General features: G+C 40.2%; 1 protein-coding gene across 1 annotated transcript; it reads left to right on the forward strand.

Moving 5' to 3' along the window:
- Nucleotides 1-585: 585 nt before the first annotated feature.
- On the forward strand, nt 586-16,338 carry nup50 (nucleoporin 50). The gene is made up of 8 exons (XM_033615136.2): nt 586-744; nt 2,375-2,453; nt 2,888-2,971; nt 3,128-3,329; nt 6,892-7,587; nt 11,180-11,264; nt 11,415-11,533; nt 15,388-16,338. The coding sequence occupies exons 2-8, from the start codon at nt 2,385-2,387 to the stop codon at nt 15,585-15,587; spliced, it is 1,455 nt and encodes a 484-aa protein (XP_033471027.2). The 5' UTR covers nt 586-744; nt 2,375-2,384; the 3' UTR covers nt 15,588-16,338.
- Nucleotides 16,339-17,596: the final 1,258 nt, after the last annotated feature.

Here is a 17,596-nt window from a genome sequence, read left to right on the forward strand (position 1 = left end):
ATGCATATCTAAATGAGATAATATTATATAAAAGAAAAATGAATAAAGCCCTACACATTTATGAATATTTATGTAATTCCTGACTGACCAGTTGTGTTGTTTTATTTGGTTATTTTATTTTGATTAGTGGGTTATTGATTTTTTTTTATGTCTGTCTTATTATTTAATTGTATCTATGTTCATATACTTCTGATATTGCTGCTCAGTTGTCAGTCCTAAGTAATTATTCACTCTGTATAAAACTGCCTTTTTGTATTGTATTATAGAAATGTTCAATAATGAAAAAACAAACAAACAAACAAACAAACAAAAAACAAAAAAAAAACCCAGGCTCTTCCCCGTACGTGAAGAGCCTGGTGACGCGAGGCTAGGATACAATGTAGGCCTAATAACATGTTTTGTGATTGGCTGCTAATATGCCCATTTTACCTGATGTCCCAAAACTTCTCCCCAGGCATACAGTATTTCTGTACATTTGATAATAAAGTAGAATAAAAAGCCAAGTTGTTATGGACTACAACTCCCATAGCAAAAGCAACGCCGACTCTCCTGCGCATGACCAAGAAGGTGGGGCGCGCGAACCCATGCGGATATTGCTATGTAAAATGGCGGCGTGAGACTCGTTCAAAACAGAGGTTTTTACCGGAGACGCTGGTGAGCTAACATCTCTGAAACCGTCTGCGTTACGTGGAGCCGTCCGTGAATCACTCAGAGGAAGAGGTTGGAATTTACATTCCAGAAAAGGTGACTTTAAATTCAGTAAAATAATAATTAAAACCAGACTGTGTGAGGAGCTAACGTTAGCATCCAGGTGGTATTTAACATGACGTTAGCTGCTAATGTGTGCGGCCCGGTTAGCTTTAACGCCGCTAGCTTACCGGTTAGCACCCTGAGGTGGATGGTAGACACCGGGATGAAGTTATTAGAAGGCTTGTCTGTGCCTGGACAGTTAAGTGTTAATTATTTTACCTGGTTAACCGTTAATCTGACTGAACCGTTAATCATCGGATCATATAAAGTATATAATGTGATAGTCTGGATGGAGAGCTAACCAAGTGATGCTAGGTAACTGTTACCTAACTTAAACTCTGTGTGGTGTCAGTGTGAAGTGTTAAGGGAGTTGATTGGAAATAAAATTATCTATGGCAGAGTCGTTAATTCTCAAACTTTGTATTTGATGTGATAACTAATGTTCCTGTGAGATGAACTGTAAACCGGGTTTATACATAAATGTCCAAAATGTTGAGGTCTTAGTTCATTAAATGTGAATATATGCTGGTTTAATAGACTTCTGTGCTTGTAAACTGAATATATTTCAGTTTTGAATTGTTGATTGTATGAAACAAGACCTTTAAATGCGTCACATTGGTCTCTGGAAACTTAATACACCAGTTTCATTTATGACTAATGAGTAAAGCAGTTCATTGACAGAGAAACTGATAGAGTAACCACATAACATAAATCACAAAACAAATCATTGCTCTTTTACAGACTGCTTTACTACCTGTTTACACCACTGTCTTAATATTGCTTGTTCTTACAGTATCATACACTAATTATTCCATTCCTGTTTACATTTGTTTATCCACTTTGCAATTACTGTACATCTGACCGCAAATATTTGTGTCTGTTTTAAACATGTGATAATTTATCCCAATATTTTAACTACTGCGCTACTCATGTCTTAGATTATCAAGCTCTTTTCATACATATTTAACGAGTAAATCCTGAGTAAAGCCTGAAATCTGAGATCCAGGAAGGACTGCTTCTCTGTAACTGTGGACATGACTACCCTGAAAGTGAATTAAAAGCCTGAAACTTGGGCTGTGGGAACTTTTGACAGCACCGTTTTACACCATTTTCTTTAAAGAACAAAGAGTGAGAAAATAAGAAAGAAAATATTCAGACAGATAAAACAGCCAAGGAACATAAATCACAAAAACAACAAAAACCCATAGATAAGAAATAAAGGAAAATAGAATACTGTCTGCCCACTAACTAATAGACTATATATTAGTAGTAGAAGTAATTTATACTTTAATAATGAAAGTAATCAAAGCCTTACAACTACAAACATCCTGCCGATGTGTTGTACGAATATTCTGGAGGGATACCATCAGTACATTTACCCTACAGTGTACTTGAGTACAGTCTTGAGATACTTGTACTTTACTAGAGTATTTAGCAGGTACAATATTCCACTCAGAAATGTGGAGAAGTAGACGTATAAAGTCTGTGTCATTGTTTTAACGCTCTTTGTTCGGCTTATTTTGTGAACATCTGGTTTGTTCAGTCCAGTATGACCCAGCCGATGAACTGCTTAGATAAGATGGTGGCCCGCTAACCGTGTTACTGTTCTCTTTCTGTGTCACAGAGCAGGTGGGATGGCGAAGAGGATCGCTGATAAAGAGCTAACGGACAGGAACTGGGATCAGGAGGAGGAGGGAGAGGAGGTGAGTCGCAAATATACACAGAAACATTTAACTTAAATTCAGACTAAAGCAGTGTGGACACAGATTTTTGGTGTTGGTAGCTTGAGAGAATTAAAATAATAATCTGGGGAAAGGAGCTATGACCAGTTATTAGTAATTTATTTCGGCTTTACATTGAAAGACGACATCGACAATTGATAAATAATGATATGTTGTAAATTTGTTTTTAGCCTAAATTTGCATTTTCCTGACCTAGAAAGACGTATTGCAGGTGTTATAGCATCTCCAAATCCCCAAATTTTCCCCAGAGTTTACAGCTTTTTTATTTTGAAACTCAATAAAAACTGATGATTTAAAACCTTGAATACAAAGACATCCATGTTTAGATGTTTGATTGGTCAGATTTAGGACGATGGTGATGCATTAACCTGTAAATCTGATGTGTCCTTCCTCAGGCCGGAACGTTTTCAGTTGCAAGTGAGGATGTGTTGAAGAACCGGGCGATTAAGAAGGCCAAGCGCAGAAATATTGGAGCAGAGGTAAAACCATCAATGAGTTTCACAGAGTTTCACATCACATTGTGAAACAAAGGTTGAGTAAAGACTCAACGACATAGATTCCTCTTTTTGTCTCAGCTTTCATCAGTAACCCCACACAGTGTTTTGCTGCTTTCTCAATGTCCTCTCTTGTCTCAGGCCGAGGGAAGTGGAACCTTCAAAGGTTTTAAAGGGTTTTCTTTGACCACGTCAGCAGCGAGCGGAGGCTCAGCTCCAACAGCGTTTTCTGGTTTTGGAAACGGAGGAGGCTTTAAGGGCCTGAGCGGTCTGACCAACGGAAATAGCATCACCCCTTCATTTGGAGGTTTCTCATCTCCTGCAGCATCCACTGCTACACCTGGTGAGGAGACAACTGTTGGCCTTTGATATGAATTCACTTACTGATATTTAACAGACAGAAAGTTCAGCCTATTTCCCACTGCACAAAAAAAACACCGACTTTTTATTGCAGTGGGAAAGGTGGGTTTACCTCTGTATAAAAAACCCTGTGTTTACACTAATTTTGGTGGACAAGGGGTACTGGAGGTGTGTTCTGCCTGTATCACCAGTTTGATCGTTATTAGCCATGAGGGAGGTTCTTTCTGCTGCTCAAACAGGCAGAACAACCACAGCAGGTCTGTTTAACTGCAGCGACTGTGACCATGACTCACTGAAATCACATTATATGTGACTGACAAAGAGAGAACTCTGTGGTGGACATGTTGTCTGCAGTGACTAACCAGCAGAGGAGAGCAAGACTAATAAAGTGTGTGTGTGGAGAGTTCTGATTTCTGTCTGACTGTGGGGATCAGGTGGAGCATGATGTGGTCAGAGTGTACCAGTGCAGAGCGGAGGTTTAGGAGCAGTCTTTGGACATGTAAACAGCGCATATTGAATGTGCGTTTCAATTAAGGTTTTTAACCGCAGTTTGCAACATACAGCGTCTTGTCTGTTTACAGTCAGCTCTGTGCGTGTCACAAACCAACTAGCCAAGAGTCTGGAATTCTGGGTCAGAGATGCACACCCTAAACAAAAATTAGACATTTCTGGTCTTTGAAACATCCTGACAGACTTGGATTAGGCCTGCCGTGATATGCAATAAGTCGGTTAATGCACGGTAAATTAAAAGGGATTGATTGGCATATTCCTGCATGTTTGTTTTCCTCGTCTCTCTCCACCGAAGAGACTGGACGACAAGAGCGTTCACTGCCATGCATCGTCTGGCAGCCAGGTGAGTTGGTTCATTAGCGTAATGAACGGAGGGAAAGCTCTTGTCATCGAGTGTCTTTGTCTCTGTGGGGGAGGCGGGGCTATGGGCTACACACACACAGTGCGATCTTCATGAGGGTGAGACGAGGCGAGTTGAGCGTCAGAGAAAGACAGGGAACTTGTTCCTAAACCAAACACCACGGCCCCTGTGCGGGAGTGTTTTGGATTTAAACCAAATGACAGAGGGGAGCCCAGTAATTTGGACAAGCTGGTGTGCCGGGTTTGTTCTAAAACCATCGCAACAAAAAGAGCGAATACGACCAACTTAACTACACACCTGAGAGTGAGAGACTGACAGTCTATTTTTTTGTATTTATAAGGTCTTTATTTATTTATTTCGGATATGTAAATTTTTTGCATTCCTAAATATTCTTGTTAAATAAATGTTTATTTCTCTTTAAAAGGGTGCACTTGTATCATTATGCCTTTATTATCATTATATAAGTTTAAAAAAATGGTCTAAAAACAGCAAAAATACAACAATTACAATAATAAAAATGGTCTTAAAAACACAATATTACGCAATATTATCGCAATAATTTCTGATGCAATTAATCGCCCAGCAAAATCTGTTATCGTGACAGGCCTAACTTGGATACCAATATGTTTTTGGATATGCACAAATATCACAGCACTGACCTTTTTAAGAAGTTGAAGGAATGAAAGAGAGGCTGTGTTCGCCACCAGTAGGAAACTCCTACCTAAATAGGAAATCCTATTTTTTTGCAAAGAAGCAAAATGCCAAGCCGCTTCAGCTTTTCCACTTTTCTGTATTTTAACGTGATAAACGATATGATAGGGCACATTAATCGAAGTCTGCACGGCTGCAGTATTAGTGGAATATTCGTTTCATTAGCCATGTTAACAGCTTTTGCGTATGCGAAGTTAGTCAATAATCCAAAGTACTTTCAGATCCGGTTATTTGACAAACTGCCTGTCCACTACTTTCTGCAAGCTCTTTTAGGTTTTCAAACTAACAAATACACAGTAGGAACTCACAGAACTTTAAGAAAAGTAATATTATCACATCTGTTTTCCTTATTAACAGAGAAATACAACTGTACATCTTTTCAATTCTCGTTTCTCTCAGTCATGGAACTGAGAGTGGCGTAATTGCGTTGTCGTTATCTCACTTCATTCAAACTCTACTCATCCAGTTAGTTAGTCCACTGTCCCAACAATCAAAAACGATCAAAATTAACCTTAATTCTCGTAGATGCAGAAAATTATGCTGTTTTCTCCAACGTCTCTCAGTCGTTGCTGTTTGCAGTCCTGTGCACCAGATGGGCGTCAAAAAAAATGAGAGGTTTCACTATGCACACGCGCTGTTCATGCAACCAATGTGACTCAGCGTTACTCCTCCACCACTATGTGTCACTGTGTCTTGCTGCCTGTTTCACAGTAGAGACCACAGACTGACCTCTGGTGGTGCGTGCTGTGTGCACACAATGAGTTTAATAAAAAGAAGTGCCTGTATTTATGACAGCATTTCTGAATACCCTGGTGATACCGCCCAAGCCTGGTCATGGCTTAGTTTACCCTTTGTTAAGTCCCCATGAACAATATCTAATAAGCTCAGGTTTGTTGTTTTATTAAGGTGAGGCCACGTTTAGGTTTAAGGAAGTGGGAAATAAATCCACAGGTATTGTTTCCCTGTTGTTCATACAGGTACTGCAGATTAACACTGAATTAACAAAAGAAAACAATGTGCACCAACACATCAGCGCCATCTTGGCAAGTTTTTTTTACAGTGAAAACAGTATTTTAGCATAAATAATAATAATTAATAATGATATAAAAAAAATCTTTGTTTAGGTATAAATTAAGTCACTGTTTAGAACTACTTAATTTTAAGAAGTAAGTAGTGTGTGTGTGTATATATATATATATATATATATATATATATATATATATATATATATATATATATATATATATATATATATATATATATATATAAAGAAAAAAGATAAAGATGTATTTTGTGCTCATTTTCTTTTTAGTTTTTATTATAATTCTCATCACAAGTGTCTGTTTTTTGAGGACTTAAAAGCAAACATTTATCTGTACTGTTTTTTGATCAAAGTATTTTTAAATCAGCTCTGTAGATTATGCAAGTTACAGTTTGAAATATGGTTCGATAGATTAATTGTGCATCCACACGTACAGCATGCGACTGACACAGTTACATTTAAATGGAATTGTATTTTATGATTTTAATGTGACAGATAAATTGATTAGTATTCTATAATTAGCTTCCTGTGTCGTTGCATGCAGCAGAGCAGCTGTGTCTCTGCTTCTTTAAACTGGATGTAACCTGATTTTACATCATTTTAATTTTCTCTGACTTATATAAGGCGTCTCGCTCTCTGCTGGCCGGTTTCAGTTGCCTGTTGACACGTAATGGAGTTGAAAATGTGCTCCATTGTTGAGGTTTCTTGGTTCTGTGTTGGAGTGTAATGGAGCTGAATCAGCGTGTGTGTGTGTGTGTGTGTGTGTGTGTGTGTGTCTGGCTGCTCTTTCATTTCATGTTGTCGTGTCGCTGCAGGGCAGGACGGGGGGCTGCAGAGGGGGGAGGGGGTGCTCCTCCACTCTCCTCCTCTCAGCCTCATCCAGCTGCTGTCACACTAACATTTCTCCCTTCATCATCTCAGGTCTAACATTCAACGGCCCCACCTCCGCCAAGCCCACTGCTGACATCACCGCCAAGCAGACCAATGGCTCCACCCCGAGCCCGACTCAAAGCTCGAGCTCCTGCAGCAGCAGCAGCAGCAGCAGCAGCAGCAGTGTCGGCAACAAGGAGTACAGCCGGCAGCTCACCGCTCTCAACTGCTCGGTGCGGGACTGGATCACCAAGCACGTGAACGACAACCCTCTGTGTGATCTCAACCCCATCTTCAGGGATTACGAGCGGCACCTGGCCAGCATCGAGCGCCAGTATGGAGCCGGATCTGCTGATGGGGGCTCTGAGGAGAAGAAGCAGGGAGGGATGCTGCCAACCACAGCCACCCCTCCTCCTCCTCCTCCCTCATCTTCCTCCTCCGGCAGCAGAAGCAGCTCGGCGGCTCCAGCCACCACCGCTTTGTTCTCCTTTGGCAAAAACACGACAGAAGACTCGACCCGGGACAAAAGCGCCTCCACCGCTGCTCCGATCAACACCGGTGTCACGTTTAACTTTGGTCAGAAGGTGGACAGCTCGGTCCTCGGCTCCTTAGGGTCCAAAACATCTACCCCCAGCTTCTCCTTCTCCTCCAGCGCCTCCTCCAGCCAGACCTCCCTGTTTGGAGCTCCTGGATCTGCTGCACCGCTGTCCTTCAGCGGGACGAAGACCGAAGACGCTCGGCCTGCAGGTACACCGCCAAGAAAATATTATAATGCTCGCAAATGTTGAGAGAAAGCTGAGACTAAAATCTGTAATTTCCTTGTTTCTAATTGACATTTTCTCTTCAGCTGGTGTCACAGGAAGCATAAATCACTAATTAACTATCTTATTATCTGTTGATTGATCGATTTAGAGCTGCAACAATTAGTCGACCAAAGAAACAATCAGATAATCGGTGAATCATTTCAAATTCTCACCTGTTCCAGCTTCTTAAATATGAAGATTTGAAGTTTATATTTCTCACATATGACAGTGAATATTATATATTTCTGGTTTTGGACTGCAGGTCGTGCACACTTCAGTTTCATGACGTCACTTGAAGCTCTGGAAAGTTGTGATGGGTGTTTTCACGACCTAATTAATCAAGACAGTAACTGACAGATATTAAAACGAATAATAATTAGTTTATTAAATGTCCGACAGAAGTTAAAAATAGCCGACTATATCCTCGGTTCCCAGAGTCCAAGGAGACGTCTATAAATGTCTCAATCGATTAATCATCTGATTACGTCGGCTCTACTTCTAATCACTGTATGAAATGAGGTTTATCAGGTTTTATGTGAACACGACAGTCAAAAATGACGTAGTCTGGGCGGTGTAAAATCGATGAACTGCAGCGAAGACGCAGTTACAAGATGACTTTCTTTCAAAACTTGTTTAATCCTTTGAAACCTGGAGTGACGTCACTTTTCTCCTGCCGCGTTCACACGTCTTTAACACGTATCTGAGCCTTTGACTGTTGAGCAATAGGGAAAAAACAAAAGCTAGGGAAAATTACATTTATGATTATTATATGTTTGGTACAAAACAACTGTAATTTTAAGTGTTTTTTTTTAACGTAATTTCCTTGTTTTTATTTTTTTTAAACTAATCTCATTTTTAATTTGCTTTTTACTAATTTCTCATTTCATTTTTTGTTGCTCATTGCCTTCTTCCCATGTTTGTGAAAGAAATCCAGCCAATTATCTCAGGTTTCAAAGGGTTAATTTGAACAGCAGTTCTAATCCCGTTGCATTTTTAGATTATTAAATCAATCACCAAAACAGCTCCTGATATATTTTCTGTCAGTCGACTAATCGATCCGGTCAGTGTGGAAAATAACTTCAGTTTTTTAGGTTTAATTGAAACAGCAGTCAGATATCTAAGATACCCAGCTCTCTATCTTAGAAGAAAACCAGTAAATAGTATATATTTATAACATGGGAACAATTGATTTATGGAAAATCACTCAAACAATTCATCAGTCAGCAAGTATCGATTAATCGACTGACTTCAGCTCCAGCGTAAACCTCATGTTTTTAATGTAATCTGGTTAAACAAGTATCACTTTTAATGGAGATAATCAGATCCTTAATTAATTCTAGATTAATTCGTGTTAACAATCCTGCAGAAAGATACACTGCCTGGCCAAAAAAAAGTCACCACCAAAAAAAAAAGGTCATACACTCTAATATTTCGTTGGACCGCCTTTAGCTTTGATTACGGCACGCATTCGCTGTGGCATTGTTTCGATAAGCTTCTGCAGTGTCACAAGATTTATTTCCATCCAGTGTTGCATTCATTTTTCACCAAGATCTTGCATTGATGATGGTAGAGTCTGACCGCTGCGCAAAGCCTTCTCCAGCACATCCCAAAGATTCTCAATGGGGTTAAGGTCTGGACTCTGTGGCGGCCAATCCATGTGTGAAAATGATGTCTCATGCTCCCTGAACCAGTCTTTCACAATTTGAGCCCGATGAATCCTGGCATTGTCATCTTGGAATATGCCCGTGCCATCAGGGAAGAAAAAATCCATTGATGGAATAACCTGGTCATTCAGTACATTCAGGTAGTCAGCTGACCTCATCCTTTGAGCACATACTGTTGCTGAACCTAGACCTGACCAACTGCAGCAACCCCAGATCATAACACTGCCCCCACAGGCTTGTACAGTAGGCACTAGGCATGATGGGTGCATCACTTCATCTGCCTCTCTTCTTACCCTGATGCGCCCATCACTCTGGAACAGGGTAAATCTGGACTCATCAGACCACATGACCTTCTTCCATTGCTCCAGAGTCCAATCTTTATGCTCCCTAGCAAATTGAAGCCTTTTTTTCCGGTTAGCCTCACTGATTAGTGGTTTTCTTAAGGCTACACAGCTGTTCAGTCCCAATCCCTTGAGTTCCCTTCGCATTGTGCGTGTGGAAATGCTCTTACTTTCACTATTAAACATAGCCCTGAGTTCTACTGTTGTTTTTCTTCGATTTGATCTCACCACACGTTTAAGTGATCGCCAATCACGATCATTGAGGATTTTTTTCCAGCCACATTTCTTCCTCGAAGACGATGGGTCCCCACTATCCTTCCAGTTTTTAATAATGCGTTGGACAGTTCTTAACCCAATTTTAGTAGTTTCTGCAATCTCCTTAGATGTTTTCTCTGCTTGATGCATGCCAATGATTTGACCCTTCTCAAACAGACTAACATCTTTTCCACGACCACGGGATGTGTCTTTCGACATGGTTGTTTAGGAAATGAGAAGCAACTCATTGCACCAGTTGGGGTTAAATAACTTGTTGCCAGCTGAAAGATAATCGCCCATGCAGTAATTATCCAATAGGAGGCTCGTACCTATTTGCTTAGTTAAATCCAGGTGGCGACTTTTTTTTTGGCCAGGCAGTGTACTTAAAACTGAAGCTCTGTGAGGATTTCGGTTAAATACAATCAGTTATAGCTGATTAAGTCTCGTCAGGAGGGATTACACCAACATCACTTTGTAAACTCTTCATATTACATCTATAAAATGTCCAAAAGTGGTTAAACACATGTTGATCGGTGTTTCTAAAAGCCCACAATTACGTCTTTAAATGTCTTGTTTTGTCCACAACCCAAAGATATTCTGTTTGCTCTCACAGAGGACGAAAGAAACCAGAAAATATTCTCATTTAAGCAGCTGGAATCAGAAATTTTGAATTATTTTTGCTTAAAAAAAAGGACTCGAACCAATTAATCGATTGTCAAATTAGTTGGCGATTCATTTATAGATGACGACTAACTGACTAACCTGACTAATAAAACAGGATCTCTTTTATTTGGTTTAATTGTTATCGGATATCTAGTAATGAAGTCACCTTTTGTCAGGTAACTAGTGTTTGTCTACAGTCTGATTTTAAGCAGATAAAGGACGGTGTCATGTAAACTAAGGCTGCACATTATTTTTATTATCTGTCAATCTGACGTTTGTCAATTAATCAGGTCGTCTAAACTGACGTGGAAATAAATTGCTTGTTTTGTTCAATCAGACCAAAACTGATTAATATTTCAAAGACACAATCACATTTGAGAAGTCAAAACCACTTAATTATTAAAATAAACGCTGATTAATTATCTTTAGATCAATGAATCGTTTCAGTTTTAGTCCTAAACATCTAACATTCACCTCCTTTATGTTTTTACATTTATATTTTGGAGGCGTTTTATGTCCCATGACTCCTGACAGTCTGATCCTTTTGTCTCGATCTTCTTGTTAAAAAATGTGAATAACATAATTTAATAAAATGTCATTTTTCTTTTTGTAGACGAGAACGGAGACGAGGAGTCGGAGGAGCCGCCCAAACCAGAGGTCAAAGAGGTGAAAGAGGACGACGCCTTCTACTCAAAGAAGTACGTCTCGCTGTCGTTAATTAAATGATGTAAATGGTGTTGAAAAATCTTTATTTATTAAATCTGCTGTTATTCTCTCTATCTTTGCCCGTGAGGTGACCTTGAGTGATTGTTGTTATAAATTCTAACCCACACATGTTTCTGTTTCAGGTGTAAACTGTTCTACAAGAAGGACTCCGAGTTCAAAGAGAAAGGAGTGGGGACTCTGCACCTCAAAAACACAGAAGATGGAAAAACTCAGATGATCATTCGCGCCGACACCAATCTGGGTAAAAACAAAGATACAAAACTACAACTTCAGGAGGTTTGACGTTAGCACCACTCAGAAATCAGCATGAAACATATCAGGGGTTGAACTTAAGAACAAGTTCAATATTTTTAAGAGAAGATTGAAATCAAGCTTAGTTTTAGGGCTGACACCTTCTGATTGGTCGATGTGCTCTTGTCCCAACAAAGTCTCATTGGTCGCACAGTTGCTGGTGTTACTTTCTTAATGTCTTGTGTCCATCAGTGCTCTTTTGAAAATACCCAGGTGGGTGGAGGTACACGGGTTGCTGTGATTCGGAATATCCCCGGAAGTGAAAATGTTGGCACAAGTGTGTTCGTTTCTCCTCCATTGTCTTGTTGTTCAACACTTAAAGGGAAATTTCGGTTTATTTCAACCTGTCTCCTATTGTCCTATATTTGTTTCAAGTGACTAGTGACATAAAAATAATAGTTAGCATGTTAGCCGTTAGCCTAGATACAGCCGGGGCGCATAGTAGCGTCAGACCTGTTGAAATGTAAGTGAACGGGCAACCTTCAAGTGCAAAGTTAGTCCACTAAACAAGCTTTTTTTCCACAAAGACCGCCTCATATCGTTAGGATAAATGTCAGAGAACATATAGAAAACAACATGTAAACGTGTTGTCTTACCTTACCGGTGTGCTGCCATGTTTGTTTACCATCTAGCTCTGCTTTCCAAAGCGCGGCCGAAATATCGCGAGAACAAGCCGCGATCTCATACCGTGCCTGAAATCTCGCGAGAACAAACAGCAACAGCTGGAAGGCAGAACCGGACAGTAGCCTGAAAAGTTCATTCATTTATTTTATGAAAGATTTATAGAATAATGGCTGACTTTTTGCCAGACTTCGACTTTGTGGAGGAGGAATTTGATTTTGCAGAGTTTGATGGCCGCCCTTATTTATTTGAGCCAGAATACACTGACGAAGAGCTTCGTGAAATTGAAGAACGGAGGAGGAGAGAGAGAGAGGCGCAACAGGTAGAGGACGAGAGAGGAGGAATGGCTGCTGCAAGGCTGCGTAGCTCTGGAGATTGGTGGTGTACCTGTGAATGCTGTGCCCCAGTGCCCACAGAAGAGGAATGCCTCTGTTGCAAGGAATGGGACCGGTTGCAGCCTTATTTTCAAGGTCTGGATGTGACTGAGGACGAGACACCTCCACCTGGAGTAGTATCCAGCTGGGCTTTATCTAGAGCTCGCCAGATATATTTCGGCTGTGCTTTGGAAAGCAGAGCTAGATGGTAAACAAACATGGCAGCACACCGGTAAGGTAAGACAACACGTTTACATGTCGTTTTCTATATGTTCTCTGACATTTATCCTAACGATATGAGGCGGTCTTTGTGGAAAAAAAGCTTGTTTACTGGACTAACTTTGCACTTGAAGGTTGCCCGTTCACTTACGTTTTAACAGGTCTGACGCTACTGTGTGCCCCGGCTGTATCTAGGCTAACGGCTAACATGCTAACTATTATTTTTATGTCACTAGTCACTTGAAACAAATTTAGGACGATAGGAGACAGGTTGAAATAAACCGAAATTTCCCTTTAACTGTTTGTACACGTCAGACGTGACAGTTGGTCTTTGTGGTATTTGTCCCGCCCCTCCACATGTCCATGAGGGTCAGCATTGACTCCATTTTATGTGACCGTGTGGGCTGTATGCGCAGCTCCAGTCTCTTCCTCCACACCAGCCTCACCACGGTGACTTTAAGTTGGATATTCGACAGGCGTTCACTCCAGACCCAGCAGCATCTTATTAGTTTCACTTTGACCTAGTGTTCGCAGTAGGAGGATGGTTTGCTCACCTGCCCGCCCTTACTGCTGTGGGCTAAAGCAGGCCGTAAGTTGTACTATGTATACAACTGCGTGCGCGCCCGCGTGACCATTCAATGTGAAAAGTATGTCCGAGCCTTAAATATTCAGTTCGGTTCAATAGACTGAAGAAAACTCTTGTGCCAGAGGATGCTTCAAATTACAGTAACTACAAGTACAGAAACAACGGTTCACAACCAGTGGGTTCCCCCCGCACAGAAATCCCATCATACCTTATACCCTGGTGACGTTTCAGGAAGGTTTGATGGTATGAAAACATACATCAGTTTTAGTTATCACCAACAATGAGGAGAGTCGTAGGAAAGGGAGGCTTATCTTTACTGGTGTGGATCAAACAAAGAGCAGGACATCAGAAGTAGATTCATCAGCAGCACGTTGTTACCCAGAAAATTCAGCCTGTTCCTCTTTTGTCTTTGTCCGGAAACTGAGTTAAACTTTCCTCCCCTCCCCCTCTGCTCACAGGTGTGTCCCATTTACCCACTCACCTTCCTGTCGAGGCTGATAAAAGCCTACTCTGTACTTTTCTCTCTGCTACACTTCTTAGAAACACACTAGAGTTGCAGCTGATGTTCTCATTGAATAATTTGGGCTTTAAAATGTCAGAAAATGGTGACAAACAGCGCCAGGTGTCGTCTTCAGATACTCTGAGATACTCAGCTAACAGAGACAAACTGCGGCAGATAAGAAAAATGTTCTGTCTCTCCACGTCGTCCTTGTTCTGTGTAAAGTGTTGTTTTCAACCTGAAGGTGCTGAATCATTTAAATACACATAAATATTCAGAGAGTGAACTCTGAGACTCAGAGCAGAGAGGAAACGGATGTTTTCTGTCAGCTGAGCGGTGATCAAACAGCTCCACCTGCTGGTCAGACTCAGGAACTGCTGCTTCCTGTGACACATCGGACGAGTGTTAAAACAGAAATGACATCCAGTTATCAGAAGTTTATGAATAAATACAGAGCAGGTTCAGTGTTTTCTTACTTGAGCTTCTGCTGAGTGACATCGAATTAATAATCATTTACTCAAACAAATAATTGACACATGAAAATACACGGGTCAATTTAAAATGCGTCAACTTGTCGGCAGTAAAACAGCAGCTGAAGGGAAAAGGACTCATTCATCTGTTACTCAAACTGGACTCCCGGGATAGTTGACTAATCAATCAGTTGATTGACAGAATTATAATTTTGATTATGAACTAATTCTGATCAAACATCACCTGGATCCAGTTTATCCAGTCTGATAATGTGCAGGTTGTTCTGCCTCATGACAATAAACTACATATATATTTGAGTTTTGGAAACTGTGTGACAAGCGTTTTTCATCTCTCGTTAACGTTTTCACAGGTAAATTATTTATCAATTAAACATTAAGTTACATTAAAATAATTGTTAATTGTAGCCCAGACTTTAAGTCATTTGTAACTTGAACTAAATCTGAGACTTCAAGAACTAAAAGGAGTTAAAGTTGTAAAATTAAGATGAAGAAGAAGACTAAACAATTACCGAAAAACCCTAAACCATAATAAAATGAAGACAGAGTAAAGGAGCACTTTCTTTTTCTCACGTGCCTCCATGGTGAACGAAGAATCCAAAAACAAAGATAGTTTGTGATTGCTGCCTCAGTCAGATGGGTAGTTTGTGTTATTGTGTGACTTTGGTGTTTTTACAGGTTAGTTCAGATTCACCAAAGTCACACAATAACACAAACAGCCCAACTTCTAGAGGCAGCTGTAGACCAGCAGCTCCTGTGCTCAGTGAGGTAAAATCACTGTTTTTGTTTATGGAGTCTGGCTGTAATGAGTTTTACTTTTAATTTAGTTCCCTGTCGGAGAGTGCCATCTGTTTGAAGAAGTGATCATATGCCTGGATAAACAAGACTTCAATTGATAAAAGAATTTTCTTCGTTTTTGGATTCTTCGTTGGAAAGTCTTCTTGATAAATTTAACGTAACATGTGGCTAATAAAAGTACCGCTATCAAAATGCTGATCGACGACCTTTGTGTTTCAGGAAACATCCTGCTGAACATCATTGTGCAGGCGTCCATGCCGTGCTCTCGATTGGGTAAGAACAACGTGATGGTGGTGTGCGTCCCCAACCCGCCCGTCGATGACAAGAACCCCACCAGCCCCGTCCCCCTCCTGATCCGGGTCAAGACCGCCGAGGACGCCGACGAGCTCAACAAGATCCTGGAGGAGAAGAAATGCTGAACCCTCCCTCTCTCCCCTCAGACCCTCCAGACTCATCGACCTCATCACGCCGGTTTTACCCCCACACACTCACACTCACATTTGTCCTTAACTCGTCCTGGTCAGCCACCTCTCTCTCTCCCACAGCAAATTGGTCGTCATACTGTGAATTTTGAATCACAACTATCAGAAGCAGGTCGTCGTCTACATTCCTCCCAGTCCGACGACGCTGCTGCTGCTGCTGTTTTATTCGAGGAACACAACGTTACGTTATCTTATCGGTCTCGCTGTTTAACTCTACTGTTTTAATTTGGTCGTCGAGTGACTGAAAGTGTGAATCCAGAAGAATTCTTACCACTGAGTTATTTTGGGGGGAACCTCCAAATAAAAAGGTCCAGTCGATTTGGTTTTACAAATTAAATACTCGCAGTAACAGTTAATTTTTTTCCTTTTTAAATGAACGTGTCGAGGATGTAGTGCGTCTGCTGAGTGTTTATGTGCTCTGGAATCTATTTATTGTGTCGGCAGGATTTGTACTCTCACTGATAGAACCTCGTGTGAATGTTTCTCCCCCCCGCAGAGCTTCTGATGACGGTGTGGAAGGGAAGTGTGAAACAGACCCGTACTTTTTATTTTCTGTTAACATGGACTCTGTTTTCCAAGTGTCCTTTGTGTGGCCTTTGGCTCGGCCTTCGAGATGAGGCATGCTGTCATCGTCTGAGAACATTTGTAAAGACATTTATTGGGGAATAAAAGGAAACAAACAAACAAACAACGTTTGCTGCCTTTTCATTTTCTGTGTTTCATATTAAAGTTTTCCCTCCAAAAATATCCTTCTCACGTCACTGCTGGTGTTAAAGAGTGAAATAGGAGTTTGAAACATCAGCTGTGAACTGAGGAGAGATTAGGAACAACAGTGGGTAAATTGGCTAAATCCTTGGTTACTTTTTCTCACGTCTCAAAATTCTTGACAAAAATCAGAACTTTATTCTCCTAAAACTTTGATTTTCTCCTCAAAATATAACTACATGATTAAAATTTTCAGCGTGCATCTGTTTAAGTCTCACATTAGAGTTAAATTAAAATATGTTAGTCCTGAAGGTGATGCTAGAGTACAGAAGCGTACTGCATTCACTTGACAAATAAAAAAAGCCCTGTTTTCTGAGTATTTTATTTATTTTTCTGTTTTGTTTTGTTTTTTTGCGGTAACTTTTTCTGTTTTTCGGGGTATTTTTTTTTTCCTGAACGAGGAGACGAGATACTTCAAAATCTCGCGAGAAGCTCCCACCTGGCACCTGCAAGTGACCCCTGCGTCCATGGTGACTCCTGCTCATGGATGAATTTTGTCTGAACAACCACAAAGTCTTAAGGTGCCTGCGTAAAGTCGACAAACTAATGATAAAACCATCTATATGACTTAAAGACAAGAGTATCTCCCAGTGTCTTAAACCCAAAACAAATTAAAACTGGATTAAACTAAACAAGTGGGTCATGTTTGCTTCCATTATGTCGAGCTCTCAAGAAAGGAATAAGATAAGATACACCTTTATTGATCCCATAATTGAGAAATTCCAGATGATTCCAATGAAAGTGTCTGTTGTTCTATTGCTCTCTTAACTCAGAAAAAAATACTCAGAAAAACAGAAAAAATTACCCCGAAACAGAAAAAAAATTACTCTGAAAATTACTCTGAAAAACAGAAAAAAATGATACCAAAAAAACAGAAAAAAATTGCTCCGAAAAACAGAAAAAATTACCCCGAAAAACAGAAAAAAAAATTACTCTGAAAATTACTCTGAAAAACAGAAAAAAATGATACCAAAAAACAGAAAAAAATTACTCCGAAAAACAGAAAAAATTACCCCGAAAAACAGAAAAAGAATTACCCCGAAAAACAGAAAAAAATTACTCTGAAAAAGAGGAAAAAAAATGTGATTAAAATTTAAAGCGTTACACCTCTGGAGAGCAGGACTGGGTTCAGTAACAACTTCTGCTGCTTTTTAAGTTTTGTTTTATTCTAACTTTCAGCT

This window comes from Epinephelus lanceolatus, chromosome 23 (genome assembly GCF_041903045.1).
Source record: "Epinephelus lanceolatus isolate andai-2023 chromosome 23, ASM4190304v1, whole genome shotgun sequence".
NCBI classification, from domain to species: Eukaryota; Metazoa; Chordata; class Actinopteri; order Perciformes; family Serranidae; genus Epinephelus; species Epinephelus lanceolatus.

What these genes read in the sequence shown, in the direction of transcription:
- nup50 (XM_033615136.2), top strand. Translation starts at nt 2,385, where the DNA reads ATGGCGAAGAGGATCGCTGATAAAGAGCTAACGGACAGGAACTGGGAT. An exon ending in AGGAGGAGGAGGGAGAGGAG is followed by an intron (nt 2,454 to 2,887) that starts GTGAGTCGCAAA and finishes GTCCTTCCTCAG; the next exon opens with GCCGGAACGTTTTCAGTTGC. An exon ending in CGAAGACGCTCGGCCTGCAG is followed by an intron (nt 7,588 to 11,179) that starts GTACACCGCCAA and finishes TTCTTTTTGTAG; the next exon opens with ACGAGAACGGAGACGAGGAG.